Here is a 19,781-nt window from a genome sequence, read left to right as displayed (position 1 = left end):
TTCAACCTGATTACTGTGCCACTGCCTTGTGTAGATGATGGGAGGAATATACTAAAAACCATTAATATGAAGAATTATCAATGTATCAATGTACTGCAGAATGTTACACTGATTCATGCAAATTTTGTTCTTGTTTATGAAATTTTTTCCCCATTTATGACTTTTACTATGTTTCCATAAATGCCCTCCACCGCAGGGGAATGCAGGTCCAAACGTCCATGTGTAGGAGGCCTTATGTACTCAGGCTGAGCACTGTGGATTCAGCTATCATGTACTACTTTCTGTAGTTCCACTAAGGCCAATGCCAGACGTGGTGTTTGGCGTATATTTTCGGCAAACGATTTTGCAGGAACATGTAGCCGATATCAGACGAAGATATGAAGTCTAGCGTTTTTTTGGCGGATATTGGCTACATGTGCCTGCACCTGATCGTATTTAATTCATTCTGGTGCAGGCACAGGTAGGAGGCATATGGTGCTATTTTCGGCTTGCTGAAAATATACGCCAAGCACTCCTCTGCTCCTCACTACATTACTTCACTGGTCTCCCTGCATGTTCCTGGTTGTCTCCTCCGCTCCTCTCAGAGCCTCGGTCTTTTTACACCATCCACACCCACTGCGCTCTCTCGTCTTAAACCTTTCTATCTCGCTGCTCCTTACCTCTGGAACTCTATCCCTGAATCCCTCCGTAGGGAAAACTCACCCATTCTCTTTAAGAAAAAGCTCAGCTGTTACCTTCTGGAGCACTAAAACATTATTTTGCCTAGTCCTGCGCTTAAAGGCAAATGCCCATACCTGATACACTCTTACCTTCCAACTTGTGCCTGTATTTTACCCAAGCACTTAGATTGTAAGCTCTACGGGGCAGGGACCTCCTTCCTACTGTGTCTCATACCACATGGCACTAAAATATATTCTCCATGTAGTTCCACACAGGCTGATGCCATGCCTGTCAATTGAACTTCAGAAAAGAGTGCATAAAAGCAGATTGGCCCTACGGCCAAAAGATAGGATTAGCCCAAGACTGCCCACCATAAGCAGTCAACTCAGGGGAAACATCCACTTGTTTGGCTATCTAACTAAACGAGCAGAATTTATAGTGTATGGCAGGGACAAGTGCCAGAATTTATAGGGAGACTTGAATCTGACCGACCATATACCGCCCCGCTTTATTTTCTGCAGAGAATGCCTAGGAAAGAAATGGATAATATATGAGGAATTTCATTCACTGTGTGCACATCCAAATCTCATTCCCTGGTCACATGAATTTGTAATGATGGATTTGGCTCACCTATGAAGTGTAACAGCCATTCCCAACTGAATACAATGAAATGAGTTGCCAAGAAGCATAACAATAGGTCTGCAATTAGCCATGCACAGCACCTGCTCACTAATTGTGCACTAATTAATGCCACAGGAATATACTGTACAGGGGATGCTCCTTGTCACAGAGTAAAAATACAGGTATGGGAGCCATTATCTGGAAACCCATTATCAAGAAAGCTCTGAATTACAGGAAGACTCCATTTAAATTACATAATTCAGATTTATAAAAATAATTTCCTCAATAATAATAAAACAGTACCTTGTACTTGCTCCCAACTAAGATATAAATAATCCATACTGGAAGCAAAACAATCATATTGCGTTTAAGTGTTAATGTTTACAAGATTTTTTTTTAGTAGACATTAGGTATTGAGATACAAAATACGGAAAGACCCCTTATCCAGAAAACCATAGCACCTGCAAATTCTGAATAACAAGTCCTATACCTGTATATGATTCTAAAGAGATGTTTTTAAATAAATCTGAACCCTCATTCACACTGCAGAATGAACTGGGCACACACTGCGACTGTAATGGGCAAACACAGACCAATCCAGTTAGTTGTAACATTGTATCCTTCTAGTTACGTCCCAAGATTATATGTAATTTTGGCACAACACAGTCAGATATATCAAACTAAAAAAAATAAATGCAATAACTTGAAAATGTAACAGCTTCACTGCAAAAACTCAGTGTGAACATTTCCATCCACTTCCCACAACCCAAATGCAAAGAGATTTTCTAGCAACATTAGCCTGCGCTGTGTAAAGCAGAGATATCAGACTTGCAGCCTTCAGCTGTTTTTGAGCTAAAATTCCCAGTGTCGCCCAATGACCTTCAACATGCAATTCAGCAACAACTTTATGGAAACAGGGCATTAGTCACTGTTATAAAGTAACTATAAGGTGACAATCCCTGACTTTAAAAAGGACGCTCCACTGTCCAATAATGGATTTTCAACACATTTAATTTCCATACGTTATGGGCAGTATGAGAAGTTTTATGTGGAAAGAGGTTAATGTAATGTTCAGCAACGTATATCAGCAGCATTATCAGTAGAGCCGTTCCCAGATGCAGTCATCAATATTAATGAGCAGAACAATAAGATCCCCTCAGCACAATGGCTTTCACACTTTTTCAGTTTAAGCCCCCCTTGAAGCCCAACATTTATGCCCCCCCCCCTTAGAAGGTTACAGATATTTGTAAACATCTCTGCAGATCAGCCATTCAGCAGACCTTTTGGAGGATACCTAGGGCAGGAAATATGTTTTCACCCCCAAAACTACAAAACTAACCAGGGTTTTCAGCTGTATGCGGTAGGAAATAGGAATGACCCCCCCCCCCCCCCAAAATCTCACAACAGCCAAGGTACTAGCCCCCTCCTGACAGTAAAGAACTAACAGCGCCCCAAAGCATTTAATGAGCTTTTATTTCAAAAATAAGAAGGTATATTGCCTGGGGGCATGTGGGTTCCACAGGGGGGTGTATTGGTGACTTCTAGGCACCAATTGGGCTGTCAGTGCACTGAATGGAGGTGGAAACCCTAATGATAAATACACAGAAAGGCTAAAGCCCCTTTTGGTTGCTGCCCTACTCTGCTAAAGGCCCCCCCATACAGAAGTTCGCCTCAGATGGCAGAGATCGCTGCCCGCTAGCAGCACAGGGATAGTGCCACAGGGATAGTGCCACAGGGATAGTGCCACAGGGATAGTGCCACAGGGATAGTGCCACAGGGATAGTATTACAGGGGTAGTAGCACAGGGATAGTAGCACAGGGATAGTAGCACAGGGATAGTAGCACAGGGATAGTAGCACAGGGATAGTAGCACAGGGATAGTAGCACAGGGATAGTGCCACAGGGATAGTGCCACAGGGATAGTGCCACAGGGGTAGTAGCACAGGGGTAGTAGCACAGGGGTAGTAGCACAGGGGTAGTAGCACAGGGGTAGTAGCACAGGGGTAGTAGCACAGGGGTAGTAGCACAGGGGTAGTAGCACAGGGGTAGTGCCACAGGGGTAGTGCCACAGGGATGGTGCCACAGGGATGTGCCCGCTAGTAGCACAGGGATAGTGCCACAGGGATAGTGCCACAGGGATAGTGCCACAGGGATAGTGCCACAGGGATAGTGCCACAGGGATAGTGCCACAGGGGTAGTAGCACAGGGGTAGTAGCACAGGGGTAGTAGCACAGGGGTAGTAGCACAGGGGTAGTAGCACAGGGATAGTGCCACAGGGATAGTGCCACAGGGATAGTGCCACAGGGATAGTGCCACAGGGATGTGCCCGCTAGTAGCACAGGGATAGTGCCACAGGGGTAGTGCCACAGGGGTAGTGCCACAGGGGTAGTGCCACAGGGGTAGTGCCACAGGGATAGTAGCACAGGGATAGTAGCACAGGGATAGTAGCACAGGGATGGATAGTGCCACAGAGATAGTGCCACAGGGGTAGTGCCACAGGGATGTGGGACCTGCGCTCCCTGCCTCCCCAAGCCCAGCCGGGCGGGCACGCACATTCCGGGCAGTGCAAGGTGCAGCGGTTCGGGGGAGTGGCAGCACGTAGGGAAATAAGGCCAGGCTGCTGCCCAGCGCACAGTGCCGATCCGTCTCACTGCCACACTAGGCCGAAGTTCATCCCCGACCTGTCCTACCACTGACAGCCGCTTAAGCACACGTCACTCGCCGCAGCCCAAAGCCTCCAGCCCCCGCCTGTCACCCAGCAGTGGCCAAACAAGGCTGCCCTTCCCTGCGCCGCCGCCTCATCGCCGCTGCACCTACCATGGTACAGATAGAAGCGATCCTGGAGACTGTCATTAGGATTTCCATCCGCCCGACGCCATCTTCACCCGATCACCGCCAGCAGCAGACAGGCCGGAGCCGCTCGCTCCCGCCCTACGGACACTAAGCTGCCGAGTACGCGCCTCGTTAGGCGGAGAGGGGGGCCACTCGGTGCTAAGCGCGCTCCCGTCCTACGTGAACGCGCCGCTAGAGCACAGGCAGGAGCGGAATCACACTCACCAGCATGGGAGGGGTGGCAGCTAATATGGGGCTGCTCTCCTCAGGGACTGGGCTGTACTGAAGGGGGGAACCATGCAGCCCTGCTGCGGATTGGTACAGCTAAATAACATTCATTTGCACAGGAACTCTTACATTCATTATTAGGAAGGGATTTATGTTTATGTATAGAGGAAAATAAAGTTAGTCCATGTTCTTATAAAATATAGCTACACAGCACCCTATTTTGTGAATGTATATCTTATATAAAATATATCCCTATAGTACACAAGAGCTGTAAATGTCTGGTAAATTATATCCTTATAAATGCAGCTTAGTGATGTTATTGTTTATAACTGGTGTTTAGTGATGTCATTTCTGTCACATGACTCACTGAAACTTGTGTATTATAATCAATAATGTTGTTATAAAATATGAGGCTATCAGAAGTCAGCTTGGTGTTCCATGACCTGTATAAACAACATCCCCCGGTTTCTAACTCTCAAAAGTTGGCAGCTCTTCTATACCTTCAAACAATGTAGGTCTACATAAAAATATATGTGCATAAAAAAGCTCATATGTAAAGCCCTGCTTCATCCAAATAAACCATTTTCAGAAAAAATATACTTTTTACTAGTATTTGCCATTGGGTAATCATAAATGGAAAATTGCCCTGGGGTGGTGCAATTCATGGTGCACCAAAACAAACCAAGGGCACATGTGCAGTACATTAGGGAATATCAGCCAATTAATGGGCAAAGTTCTGCCTTTTACTCCCACAATTTTTCCTGTTACAGTCAGAGCTGCATTATTTGCTGTCAGGTGATCTCTGAGGGAGCACCCAGCCCATCACTAAATGGCAGCTCAAAGGAAAATATGTAAAAGGCCAATATTTACTAGGCATGCACGAATCCACTATTTTAGGATCCAGCCGAACCCTGAATCCACTGTAAAAGATTTGGCTGAATAACTAAAAAATAAAATCAGGCTAAGGAAGGGCTAAAGACAACAATCTTCAATTTCCGTGTTTATCTGACAAGAAGTCACGTGATTGAAGGATTTGGTTCGGCCAGAGTCATGGATTTGGCTCAATCCGAATCCTGCTGAAAAAGGCTGAATCTTGGCCAAATCCCGAACTGTATCCAGGATTTGGTGCATCCCTAATATGTACTGATATATATATTTTCCAGTTTGGTAAGATTCTTTAATAGGCCACTTAATATAATCTAAATTATCTGTTGGTTACTATTCATTCTGGGGGTATAGCTTTCATTTAAGGTGCAGTCCTGATAGAGATGGCAAAGCAGCATGTATGCACCATGTATGCAGTGAATGTTAATGCCCAGGGAGTTAAAACTGACAGTGTGGAAACCTGTACTCCCTCGGGTATAGAGATACTATCTGTAAACCACAAGGCTCAGACACTACCCCTGAGATGGATCTGTTAGACTAGATATGGAGGACTGAACATCTGGCACAACAGAGGCACATGGGGTCTCCACCAGAGTCTGGTCATGGAACTTGACTTAATCATATTATTTAACTGCTGTCCTATCAGACTGACTACATCAACCAAGAATCTTTATTATAGGTATTGGATATATTATCCATGATGCATGGGGCCCGAGATTTTCCAAATAAGGAATAAGGAATGTGTTTATATCATTTAACCATTAAATAAATCCAATAGGACTGTTCTGCACCCAATAAAGGGTAACAATATTATAGAGAAAAGGGTATAATTTAAACATGAAATAAACCCAATAGGATTGTTCTGCTCCCAATAAGGATTAATTATATCTTAGTTGGGATCAAGTACAAGGTACTGTTTTATTAATACAGAGAAAAGGGAATCATTTAACCATTAAATAAACCCAATAGGACTGTTCTGCCCCCAATAAGGGGTAATTATATCTTAGTTGGGCTCAAGTACAGGTACTGTTTTATTAATACAGAGAAAAGGGAATAATTTAAACATGAAATAAACCCAATAGGATTGTTCTGCCCCCAATAAGGGGTAACTATATTTTAGTTGGGATCAAGTAAAGGTACTGTTTTATTATTACAGAGAAATGGAATCATTTAACCATTAAATAAACCCCATAGGGCTGTTCTGTCCCCAATAAGGGGTAATTATATCTTAGTTGGGATCAAGTACAGGTACTGTTTTATTATTACAGAGACAAAATGAAATATCTTTGTTAAAATTAGAATTATTTGCTTAAAATGGACTCAATGAAATATGGCCTTTCCATAATTTGTAGCTTTTTAGATATGGGTTTTTGGATAAGGGATCCCATACATATACAGTCATCCTATATTTATATCATGTAGAGTTTTTCTGAGGTTTTTTTATACTTCATATCAGTCCCTACCTCAGTAGAGCTTACAATCAGGTTTAAAGGAATACTGTCATGGGAAACATGTTTTTTTTTTTTCAAAACGCATCAGTTAATAGAGCTTCTCCAGCAGAATCCTGCGTTGTAATCTGTTTTTCAAAAACACAAAAGATTTTTTTAGATTTAATTTTGAAATTTCCCATGGCACTAGCCATATTCTTAATTTCCCAAGGTGCCACACCTTGATTTCCCAAGGTGCTCTGATAAACTTCAGTCACACTTTACTGCTGCGCTGCAAATTGCAGTGATATAACCCCTCTCCCAGCAGCCGGTCAGCAGAACAATAGAAAGGGAGCAAGATAGCAGCTCCCAGTAGGTATCAGAATAGCACTTAATAGTATGAAATCCAAGTCCGGCTTGGGACTCCCCCAGTTACATGGGAGTAGGAGAAACAGGTTACCTGAAAGCAGTTCTGTGTAGCGCTGGCTCCTTCTGAAAGCTCAGACTCAGGCACAATGCACGGAGATGGCGCCTACACACCAATAATACATTTATATAATAACATTTTAAATGGCAGAGCAAATTATTTGCTATGTAAACAGTGTAATTTAGAAATAAAAGGTACCCCATACAAATTATGGACAGTATCCCTTTAAGATTCAACATAGACTCTACCATTTCGGGTACCCAATTTATTAGAGGCCCAAACAGCCCTTTTAATAGTGACTGTGGAATCTTACAGCAGCCCCTCTGGCATTTGCCTGAATCTATAGATTGCCAGTCCAGGCCTGCTTACAGTCAGAGGTTACCATTACGTTCATGCAAGTGTTAGGGCCTATTTGAATGAAGCAACTATTGCAAGTGCTTGCAGAAACATATAATGAAGCCTCCCTCTTGTAACCGCCCTATCTGCTTAGTCAGTGTCTGGCTTGTGCCAAACAGGATTTCACCTGCCAAGGCTGCAGGGTGTGAATTACCGGCAATTAACCACTTGTCTGTTCTATGTTTTCCAGCCTTAAATCCCATGGGAGGCTGAGGAAACATGCAGTCCTTACACGATAGGAATCTCTGGTGTTACTGTGTTAGGACTAGGGAATGAGATCCAGATTGATGGCTAGTGCTTCTTCAGAAACCTTTTGGGTCTTTTTGGTGAAACAGGATTCCTTCCGGCCTCTAACATCTCTGCATACCCATTATTGTATATTGGTAGAGCCCTTACAATAACTAACTTATATACATATTATCTGTTCATTTTTTTACACTATGGGGCAGATTTATCAAAATTTATGTTTATCAAAAACATAAAAACTCACCCATGTTCTATTCATTCCAATGGGATTTTTAGAATTGTATTTATCAAATGCTGAGTTCTAACTTTCTCTCATAGATAAAAACACTTAGGGACACATTCATCAAAGTACGAGTTTGAATCCTGAAATGGGTAAAATTCGGATTAAAGGCGATCATTTCTGATGATAACAAAAATGCTTATGAAAAAATCGTAATAGTCACAACAATATCATAACACTTTCCAAAAGTCACAACATTTTCGTATCCGAACGATCGTAAACGCAGGGAAAGTACGAAAAAGTCACACAAAATCGCAGAAAATACGCACAGTATCTACTTTTACTACAAAATATGAAGGTTTCAGAATAAACTGTAGTTTTTATATATATAATACATATAAAGTATAGGGTGCAAGTATCTCAGGTCATAACTTTACTCAGACCCAATCCCCTCAGGGGAGGGTGTTGGTCGGGTGGTGGGGGCCCCTGCGGGGCTGTGTGAAGGCCATGGCAGGCACCCATTGGGGGGTGCAGGGGCCCCTGAGGCAGTAGCCCCGGTGGGCCCTGCACCCACCAGTCAGACCCTGGGAGAGACAGGGCAAATATGTAGCTTTAGCTTGTTGTGTTGTGATATGGTCAGATCTATCAGGGTGAAATAAGAGCTCACCACAGTTTAATTCCCCCACTTTCTACATAACTATACAGTACACAGTTCGCTCACTCATAAGAAGGCAAGTTATTAAGGAAAACAATTTTAGGAATGATTGAAAAGGTCCTCCAATGTAGGAAAAAATTAAATCAGAAGGTTTTCATCTGATTCTGAACTAACCAGTACCCAGCATCCTTAAAGGAGAAGCAAAGTTCTCACCGGGGGGAAGGGGATGCCCAAATGTCAGGCAACTCCAAGTGATTTTATTCACTTGCCTGATACCTGGGGCTGGTGCTCCTTTTAGCAAAAAAACACACCAGCCTGGGGTACATGCACACAAGTGAACCTCTTCTGTCTTCTTTCTTTGTGAGGGGGATGCCTAACCTTTGGCATCCCCCACTGATTTTTAACTCTCCTTCACCTTTAAGGTGGACATACATGGGCCAATAAAAGCTGCCGGCGAGGCGGCAGCTTATTGGCTGTGTATGTAGGCCACTGATGGGCCTGCTCAACCGATATCTGGGTGAAAATTGGCCAATCGATATCTTGGTAAAATTGGTCAATTAGGCTGGTTTAAAAATGGGTGATGCAGTCCTCATCCTGAGCATCCTGTCAATGTGAGCCGAACAGATCAATCTGATATCAACCACCTCAGGTGGGTATTTTCTGACATTGCTAAATAAATGATCTTTCAATGTATGGACACCTTTATTTGTAATTTGTAAAGACCTTTAGGATGTTGTTAAGTGGCACAATGATGTGACTGGGCTCTATTGTGTTACCGTGTCCAAGATGGGAAGCATTGTGTAAAACGGTAGTAGTGTTCTGATTGGTACAAGTAAGTGATTAAAGCATGTACTCAAGTTTCAACATTTTGTCTTTAAACCATATAACAACTATCTTAGCTGGCAGCAAACAAAAAGAACACAAAAAAAGCATTCAGCAAGATATATATATATATATATGCATGGTTGATCACTTTTACTACACTAATCAGGGACAAGGACAAAGCAACTAATTAAATGTCATATTTGCACAAGACAGTCGTAACCACTACACAAGTGCTTTCTTAAACAGACTTACACTTTACAATGTATAGGTTTCAGTAATTATTAACTTGAGATATAATTTACTTTGATAATAGCTTCTCTTTGTATAGTACATTTAGCTGTACGCTATGTTCATATGGACCCTTATTCTCTCTCTCACAGTATCATGTGCAGTGCTCTCTTTTCACAATTCAGGCTACTGCAGGGTTATGACAGTCTAGCAAGGTTTACATTGTGTTGCTCTCACTCATGGTCACCAAGGTACAGGAAACATCACTGCTGTTCTTGAAGCTCAACCAAGAGGTTTGAAAGTCTCACAGGAAAGGTGCTCTCAATTGAATCTATTACCTGGTGTCCATTTGTTACCGATTGTGTGCCTGCACACCTCAGACTGACCTTCCTGCACAATTTTACTGCCCATAGAAAGTCATCTCACTGACCCATTAACTCTAATCTTTGTTTTCACATTGTTATTCTCTGTTCCCATGTTAAAACTATTTTGACTGCAGGTTTTAATCTTTTACATTTTCTTTAGCACCCAGAAAAAAAATCCCCCCAAACGTGTCAGTTTTTTTCCAGGGCAAAAAGTCTATCATGCCCCAATGCTGCATTTAAGTGGAGGGTTTACAAACTCCCTAGACTTGTGCTTTCTGTCTTAGGCACATCTGTGCCTTGAGGCTGCTCCTTGACCTTCTTCTTCTGCTCACGTAGTTCCTTCTCAGACCATGGCCTCAGAACACATACTGCTGACCTTCCTTCCTTGACAAGTTTAGGTTTGACCACACAAGTAGCATGTTCGGACATATTTTCAGCTATCTGATTTAAAACTTCCTGCATGTAAAAACAAGAAAACAAATGAGTATGCATTTTTCAGCACAAAAGTGTATTTAGACACAAAAAAAGTCACTAATGTGTCAAAAAATAGACTGTATGTATGTTCAGCCCTTTGCAAAGCAATGCATGTATATAGCTTTAGGATTGAGTATTGAAAGTAAATATGTAGTGAAGGTGTGTTTCACAGGAGCACCAGCCATAGAAATGAATAGAGCACCTGGCTAAACAACTAACAAGGGCATATGCAAATGCAGGAGGATATAAGAGACTGGGAATTTCATCTTACAGTTATCTTTTAGTATGATAAAAATGTTCAACATTTTGATGTGCCTGCGCCCGGAGCCACAGCTTCGGGCTGGGTACAGGCACAGGGAACAGATTTTTAGCACTGTCTATGGCAGGGTATTTTCTAGTGTTTAGTAGCCATAAAAAGCTGCTACTAGTAGCTCTGTGACTCTTCACATCAAAATCCTCCCTGTGTGTGCACTTACAGATGGATGCTTGTCAGAGGCCTAATGGTCGCCCCGGGATTTATGCTAGGTAAATGTGGACAAACATTCTGGCTGGTACCAACATAGATTTCAGCTTCCTAATAAATAAATTTGAACCCATCAGACACTCCTGTCCAATAATGATAAGGAAAGTTACTTGAAACTGAATTACCAGTTTGTCATTCCCCCCTGCAGGGCTCCCTTTCTGAACACTGATTCGAACGTGATGCTTTTTTTCAATCCAGTGTATGATTTGCTTTGTTTTTATGTCCAAATCATGCTTTGCAATACATGCTGAGAAGGACAGCTCCTTTATTTGTACAGGACCTATGGGTGAAGAGAAAAAATGCGTATTAGTTGGCAAGGAGGCAATTATACCATTTTTCAATCAGCTTTCTCAAGCTGATACCCCTATAAAAAATAACTCTGTAAAGGAAGAAATGCAGAAAACTTAACTAATTAATAACTGTTCTATTTTCTATGTCTATTTTCATAAACAGTGAAAACAAAAAGTTAAATTTAAGCTAAATAACAAATAGTATGTGTGTTATATTTAAGACAATGTTCTAAATTAGTAGTAATGGTTTAAAATTTATTGGTTGAGCACAATTTTCCCTTTTTTGCTATAGCTTATACAGGAGCAGTGGCCAGCTCCATGTTGTAGCTCCCACCTTTCCCAGCTACAGTCAGGTGATACTAGTGGAGCCAATAAAAGGGCAACCATTTGGGGGTTGTAAACTTAAAAGCAAGTAAGTTGCTGGTTAACGTTAATCCCTTTGTTGAATGTATATTGAAGCAGTAGAATTCTTAATGAATCACATAAGTTAGTGTAGGACTGGCCAGAGGGAATGACTGTGACGTAGTTGGCCAGCTTGAAGTATATTGCAATATATGGACAAACAATCCCTGTTTTGCTTAAAGGGGAGGGTATTGCCTGGCAGCTTAATGCACAGAGTGTCTTATTGTCCTATATATATTGATAATGGGTAAGTGCAGAGGATTTATTGTTGTTGTCTATATGTATCTGGTGGTCACAACCTCATTGCACCCCCTGCCTAATGGTTTAAAATTTAGTGGTTGAGCACAACTTTCCCTTTTTTCTATAATGAAAACATCTAAGATAGCACCTACACCAAATACTCATTAGGTCAGGTGCACTAAGGCCAATCATATTGCACTTCATAAAAATCAGCCAGCACTCAGGCACTGTTTTGCTTTAATATGGGTTACTGTAACCTTTTTGAACCCATTGTCTGTTGGGAAGAAAAGGACCACAGAGGCCCAAAAGGTTACAATACACCTACTAAAGGAAAAAATTCCCATTTATATTTTTATAGCCAGTTCCATAAAAAGTATTCCATTACTAACATTAACACCTGTACTAGACAGCAGACTGCCAGTTTTGTTTTTGGATGCATACCATGACCGGAGGAAAGTTTCTGTTTCTCTCTAATCTTGAGCTGCTCTTCGTGAATCTGTTTGCCCGTTAGAAGTTTGTAGATTGGTGGATCAGCATTTTCCCTGATGGGAACCAGTTTTAGACCTTGTTCATCCATAATACGGATAACATCAGCCCTATGCATGTTTCCTAGATCCTCTCCGTTGTCATTAAAGACATGAATTAGGCGGTAAGGAATTTTACGTCCAATGCTTCCAAACACTTTCCTGGCATTGGGGTCTTCCTTTTTCTTTTTCTCTGGTTTCTTACTAAAATCGTCTTCTTGTTCAGTTGTGGAATATCCCTTCACATGAATCGCCAGAGGTCCCTTTCTCACACTCTTAATGGAATTTGCTGCGCAATATGATGCTGCTTTAAACCACTGACTGGGCAACATGAAGCGCTTTCCAAAAAAACACCTCCCATTGTTTGCCGCTCCGAAAAATATTTTCCTTAGATATGCACCAGACATCCTACAAGGCAGAGAATAACAAATGCTTCACTTTCACATGTGAAGAAATATAAACTGTGAAGACAAAACCAAAAAGGTTTAAACAGAAGAAAAAATAACCTGGGCATTGCGATCCACAGTCATATTTCCTACAGGAAAAAGAGAAAAGCTACTGGCTATTACAAAAAACAAAAGTAAAATAGTTTACGATTATATCATTCTGCCAGTACAGGTATGGGATCTATTATCCAGAATACTGTATGGGGTTTCCAGATAAGGGGTGGGTTTTTTTGTAATTTGGTTCACTATACCTTAAGATTGCTTAAAAAATTTGAATTATTTGCTTAAAGTGGGGAATGACCTTCCCTAATCAGGGCTTTCTGGATATTGTGTTTACAGACACGGGATCCCATATCTGAGACAACAATGGCCTTAAAAAAGGATTTATGAATTTAGGCCCTTGTGGGGGTTATGTAATTACAGGTACAAAGGTTGCTATAGGTCTAGTTACCTATAGCAACCAGCAGGTGGCATTTACTGAAATGTGCAAGGAATTTCCACATGATCACATACGTTAATTGTTTTACAAGTGCCAGCTTCAATTCATGCAGATGGAAATGTATTTTGGGGCACTTTATCACCTACAGGACAGGTGATATTCTGTGGGTAACAAAGCTCCCAGTCTACCATCACCTTAAATGATAAAAAAAAAAGTTAATGGGAGTGCAAATTTGTAAAGCACCCACCACTGACTTTAATCTCTTAGGCTAATGCCACACGGGCATATTCTCTGCAAACCGAAAAACGCTTGCCGAGAATACGCCCCAATACTGTAAATTTAGCCTACCTTGTGCCTGCACCCAAACGCAATGAACCCACTGGAAGTCTAGAAGAGCTGGCTGTCCTGTGTTGAAATCAGATTTTCAGATTTGGCACAGCATGCCCTGCTCAAAACTACCCCATGCCTAAGTAGTAGTTAGATGGAAAAATGCCTAAACGAAATGGCACTCCTTAGTGACTCCAGCTTTCCTTGTCCTTTAAACTGTGTGCCTGTTTTACATACAATGGTCTGTGTATTGTATTAACTAATTTCAAATATTACATATTTGCAATGTGGGTTAAAAAAGACTTCAAGCAGAAACGTAACTGGGGTGCACTGTGTGCCGGCCTTAAAATCCCAGTAGGCATCTTCCACTTGCACTTTCACCAAAAAAATGAGAGCAATGAATCCATGGTAGCAATAGAGCAGCAATGACAGCTGCCAGACTCGCAGTATTACTAATGCTGTACATACAGGCTGTTTAAATCAGCTTAATCAGCCTTACACTTCTTCACGAGTCCAATGACAGTATCATTTAAAGGACCAGCAGCAGTAAAAGCATGTACAGGTATGGGACCAATTATCCAGAATGCTCGGGACCTGGGCTTTTCCGAAGAAGGGATCTTTCTGTAACTTGTATCTCTATACCTTAAGTCTGCTAAAAAATAATTTAAACATGAAATAAACCCAATAGGGCTGTTCTGCCCCCAATAAGGGGTAATTATATCTTAGTTGGGATCAAGTACAGGTACTGTTTTATTATTACAGAGAAAAGGGAATAATTTAAACATGAAATAAACCCAATAGGGCTGTTCTGCCCCCAATAAGGGGTAATTATATCTTAGTTGGGATCAAGTACAGGTACTGTTTTATTATTACAGAGAAAAAGGAAATATTTTTTAAAAATGTGAATTATTTCCTTAAAAAGGAGTAATTCTGGATCTTTCTGGATAACTGTATGCTGAACACACAAATGGTTCCTTTGAAGCAGGTCCTGTTAGTTTTTTTTCAATATATTTCCTGACTGTGGTGTTCAGCCCTCCTGTATCTACTGCCAAAGCAAAGCCCCATATACTCAGCTGGGATCAATGGAATTTAAGTTATTAAATGGCAGATTTATTGAAATGTAAAATTAGAGATCACCACAGCAAATGTCACTCACTTTCTATGAGATTTTTAGAAGTGTATTTATCAAAGGGTAAAATATAGAGTTTATCATTTGATAAACACCCTTCTAAAATTCCTATAGGAATGAATAAAAAGTGGGTGATTTCTTTTTATCTGTGGTGAGCTTTCCCACATTTTGAAAAATCTTCCCCTGAGCGTTCATGAAGGTGACAACACAGCAAAACCGAACTACAATGATTACAGCCTTATAAGCAAGTCCTATACTGAGAGGGAGAGTGAGCCTGGTTAGTCACATGACCCGGCTTCCCCCAATACATGCTCATCTTGGGTAGTTGGGGAGATACCCCCACAGCCCCCACACATTCCCCAGCCTATAGCAACAACCACTGCAGTGACGGCTACCATGGCAGAGAGACAGTGCAGGCAGACTACATTATCCAGGCTGGACACAAGCGACCTACAAATAGCGCTTGACATAGCAGAGGAGGAGGCGCCACAATCACACAGTACCTGTCTTGTGTTGTCAGGCTACAGGAAGTACGTACCATACCCTACAGGTCACATGACAAAGAATTCCTGTCAAGCGACGTCAGCCATTTTGCTACACCCGAGAACAGCCACTTGCGATAATGCCGCCTTAGCAGAGAGGAGGCGCTTTACGCAGCCGTAAAGCGCCAAAAAAAAAAAAGAAGAAAAATGTAATATAACAGAACTGTAGAACAAAGTAATTGCTCCGGAGATATAAAAACATACATATTGTGCAGCAAATGTTAGGTATTTGTTTATTATAAACACAAGGATGTCCAAACCTGCTCTATCTGTTGCGCTGCAACTCCCAGCATCCTAGAGAACTGGAAGAGCTACAGGTCGGACGGCCCTAATTAATGCAGTTACCCTCAATCCCCACTAGAGGGAGCAGTCAAGTTTAAGCGTTGCTAGGGGTCCACTTTTGTCAACTCCAAACTCTTTATGAGGTTAGCAAGCAGGAGCATAAATGCATAAATAGCTCCTTGCAGTTGTACTCCTGCTTGCGTGCAATAAAGTCTCTGTACTATTTCCCTTTGTATATGTTGGTTGTCCTGGTGCATTGTGCTCCCCCTCCTCTCACTCTCATTCTATGTTACTAAAAAAAGTTGGATAAAAATGATGCACCTCCACGGATTCTTTTTGCCCAAGGCATTCTGTGATAACCATGGCATTCTGGTCCTTGGTCCCTGTATAGCAACAGCACCTTCTCCTTTTTAAAGATGTGGCAACTAGCTCACTATGTTTGGCCTAAGCTAGTATGGCCAGCTTCAGATAACTAGCTGCATCAGAGCTAGCAACCAACATTGGGAGGGTACCCATACATCCTGTTTTATCTCAGAACAGTTTCCTTTTTCAAGACACTGTCAAAGTGTCCCAACAGTTTGTTTCTGGAAACAATACATGTTCCAACTGTAAATCACTATCCCAGTTTTCTGGTAGCCTTCTTCTCCGAGCCCTAGCATAACTACCATAGGGACACTGGGTTACAACTATACCCAGACCCCGCCACCCATTGGGCCCACAGGAAGCAAGCTTCAGAAAGTCAGGAAACCAGCTAATCTATGAACAAGTGAGCATACACATGGGTCTGGTGCATATCTTGCACCTTGGGCAGTGGCTTGGGAGACATGCACAAAACAATATGCCTTGGTTCCAAAACCGTTTGAATGGAATACTGTGCATTACTCCAAGCTTGGGCATCTACTGAAATAATACAATAAGGACTTACCCCTGTATCCACTCACTTGTACTGAGAGCTATCTCCCATACCCCTGTATTCCCTCACTTGTACTGAGAGCTATCCCCCCTACCCCTGTATTCCCTCACTTGTACTGAGAGCTATCTCCCCTACCCCTGTATTCCCTCACTTGTACTGAGAGGTATCCCCCCTACCCCTGTATTCCCTCACTTGTACTGAGAGCTATCTCCCCTACCCCTGTATTCCCTCACTTGTACTGAGAGCTATCTCCCCTACCCCTGTATTCCCTCACTTGTACTGAGAGCTATCTCCCCTACCCCTGTATTCCCTCCCTTGTACTGAGAGCTATCTCCCCTACCCCTGTATTCCCTCCCTTGTACCGAGAGCTATCTCCCCTACCCCTGTATTCCCTCACTTGTACTGAGAGCTATCTCCCCTACCCCTGTATTCCCTCACTTGTACTGAGAGCTATCTCCCATAACCCTGTATTCCCTCACTTGTACTGAGAGCTATCTCCCCTACCCCTGTATTCCCTCACTTGTACTGAGAGCTATCTCCCCTACCCCTGTATTCCCTCACTTGTACTGAGAGCTATCTCCCATACCCCTGTATTCCCTCACTTGTACTGAGAGCTATCTCCCCTACCCCTGTATTCCCTCACTTGTACTGAGAGCTATCTCCCATACCCCTGTATTCCCTCACTTGTACTGAGAGCTATCTCCCATACCCCTGTATTCCCTCACTTGTACTGAGAGCTATCTCCCTACCCCTGTATTCCCTCCCTTGTACTGAGAGCTATCTCCCCTACCCCTGTATTCCCTCACTTGTACCGAGAGCTATCTCCCCTACCCCTGTATTCCCTCACTTGTACCGAGAGCTATCTCCCCTACCCCTGTATTCCCTCACTTGTACCGAGAGCTATCTCCCCTACCCCTGTATTCCTTCACTTGTACTGAGAGCTATCCCCCTACCCCTGTATTCCCTCACTTGTACTGAGAGCTATCTCCCATACCCCTGTATTCCCTCCCTTGTACTGAGAGCTATCTCCCCTACCCCTGTATTCCCTCACTTGTACTGAGAGCTATCTACCCTACCCCTGTATTCCCTCACTTGTACTGAGAGCTATCCCCCCTACCCCTGTATTCCCTCACTTGTACTGAGAGCTATCTACCCTACCCCTGTATTCCCTCACTTGTACTGAGAGCTATCTACCCTACCCCTGTATTCCCTCACTTGTACTGAGAGCTATCTACCCTACCCCTGTATTCCCTCACTTGTACTGAGAGCTATCTCCCCTACCCCTGTATTCCCTCACTTGTACTGAGAGCTATCTACCCTACCCCTGTATTCCCTCACTTGTACTGAGAGCTATCCCCCCTACCCCTGTATTCCCTCACTTGTACTGAGAGCTATCCCCCTACCCCTGTATTCCCTCACTTGTACTGAGAGCTATCTACCCTACCCCTGTATTCCCTCACTTGTACTGAGAGCTATCCCCCCTACCCCTGTATTCCCTCACTTGTACTGAGAGCTATCTACCCTACCCCTGTATTCCCTCCCTTGTACTGAGAGCTATCTCCCCTACCCCTGTATTCCCTCACTTGTACTGAGAGCTATCTACCCTACCCCTGTATTCCCTCACTTGTACTGAGAGCTATCTCCCCTACCCCTGTATTCCCTCACTTGTACTGAGAGCTATCTACCCTACCCCTGTATTCCCTCACTTGTACTGAGAGCTATCCCCCCTACCCCTGTATTCCCTCACTTGTACTGAGAGCTATCTCCCATACCCCTGTATTCCCTCACTTGTACTGAGAGCTATCTCCCCTACCCCTGTATTCCCTCACTTGTACTGAGAGCTATCTCCCCTACCCCTGTATTCCCTCACTTGTACTGAGAGCTATCTACCCTACCCCTGTATTCCCTCACTTGTACTGAGAGCTATCCCCCCTACCCCTGTATTCCCTCACTTGTACTGAGAGCTATCTCCCCTACCCCTGTATTCCCTCACTTGTACTGAGAGCTATCTCCCATACCCCTGTATTCCCTCACTTGTACTGAGAGCTATCTCCCCTACCCCTGTATTCCCTCACTTGTACTGAGAGCTATCTCCCCTACCCCTGTATTCCCTCACTTGTACTGAGAGCTATCTACCCTACCCCTGTATTCCCTCCCTTGTACTGAGAGCTATCTCCCCTACCCCTGTATTCCCTCACTTGTACTGAGAGCTATCTACCCTACCCCTGTATTCCCTCACTTGTACTGAGAGCTATCTCCCCTACCCCTGTATTCCCTCACTTGTACTGAGAGCTATCTACCCTACCCCTGTATTCCCTCACTTGTACTGAGAGCTATCCCCCCTACCCCTGTATTCCCTCACTTGTACTGAGAGCTATCTCCCATACCCCTGTATTCCCTCACTTGTACTGAGAGCTATCTCCCCTACCCCTGTATTCCCTCACTTGTACTGAGAGCTATCTCCCCTACCCCTGTATTCCCTCACTTGTACTGAGAGCTATCTACCCTACCCCTGTATTCCCTCACTTGTACTGAGAGCTATCCCCCCTACCCCTGTATTCCCTCACTTGTACTGAGAGCTATCTCCCCTACCCCTGTATTCCCTCACTTGTACTGAGAGCTATCTCCCATACCCCTGTATTCCCTCACTTGTACTGAGAGCTATCTCCCCTACCCCTGTATTCCCTCACTTGTACTGAGAGCTATCTCCCCTACCCCTGTATTCCCTCACTTGTACTGAGAGCTATCTACCCTACCCCTGTATTCCCTCACTTGTACTGAGAGCTATCTTCCATAGCCCAATCTAACCTAGCAACCAGCCAGTGGTTTAAAAAAGAGACAGAAATATGTACAGAAAAGGGCCTAAGTAGGAAGGTAAGTAATAAAAAGTAACTAACAATAAATGTAGGCTCACAAAGCAATCATTTTTGGCTGTTGGATCAGTGTCCCCCATTTGAAGGATGAAGGCAAATAGTTCACGTTGCTTAGACGAGGCCATTCTATAACATACTAAAATCTAACATGAACTGCACACCCCTTTAATCCCTAATCCTCCCTCCCCCCAGCTCTCGGTTGTGTTAATTTGCAGGATGGCTGCATACCCAATTATCTACCTCTCTCTCTCTCCTACTCCTGTATATTTCCCTACACACTACAAGCAGATTCCCAGTGACACACTTCACATAACCATGCACTGCTGCTGGTATTGGGAATTTATAACCACGCCCACCTACCG

The 19,781-nt window shown here is 43.1% G+C and overlaps 2 protein-coding genes across 6 annotated transcripts in view; both read right to left on the bottom strand.

Moving 5' to 3' along the window:
* Positions 1 to 4,356, bottom strand: part of usp12 (ubiquitin specific peptidase 12) — a 30,606-nt gene extending 26,250 nt beyond the window's left edge. Inside the window, exon 1 of the mRNA XM_002941538.5 lies at positions 4,099 to 4,356. Within this exon, the coding sequence (XP_002941584.2) occupies positions 4,099 to 4,146 (48 nt within the window). The 5' untranslated portion in view covers positions 4,147 to 4,356. The remainder of the gene's footprint in view (positions 1 to 4,098) is intronic.
* Positions 4,357 to 9,280: 4,924 nt separating this feature from the next.
* Positions 9,281 to 19,653, bottom strand: mtif3 (mitochondrial translational initiation factor 3). Of its 5 annotated transcripts, none has more exons than XM_031896166.1 (4): positions 19,444 to 19,653; positions 12,386 to 12,876; positions 11,138 to 11,292; positions 9,281 to 10,471 (listed from the first exon to the last, which is right to left on the bottom strand). In XM_031896166.1, the coding sequence occupies exons 1-4, from the start codon at positions 19,542 to 19,544 to the stop codon at positions 10,265 to 10,267; spliced, it is 954 nt and encodes a 317-aa protein (XP_031752026.1). In that variant the 5' UTR covers positions 19,545 to 19,653; the 3' UTR covers positions 9,281 to 10,264.
* Between the last annotated feature and the right edge of the window lie 128 nt (positions 19,654 to 19,781).

This window comes from Xenopus tropicalis, chromosome 2 (genome assembly GCF_000004195.4).
Source record: "Xenopus tropicalis strain Nigerian chromosome 2, UCB_Xtro_10.0, whole genome shotgun sequence".
Taxonomy (NCBI): domain Eukaryota; kingdom Metazoa; phylum Chordata; class Amphibia; order Anura; family Pipidae; genus Xenopus; species Xenopus tropicalis.
The sequence above is the reverse complement of the archived record's forward strand: the minus strand, read 5'-3'. Positions and strand labels throughout refer to the sequence as shown.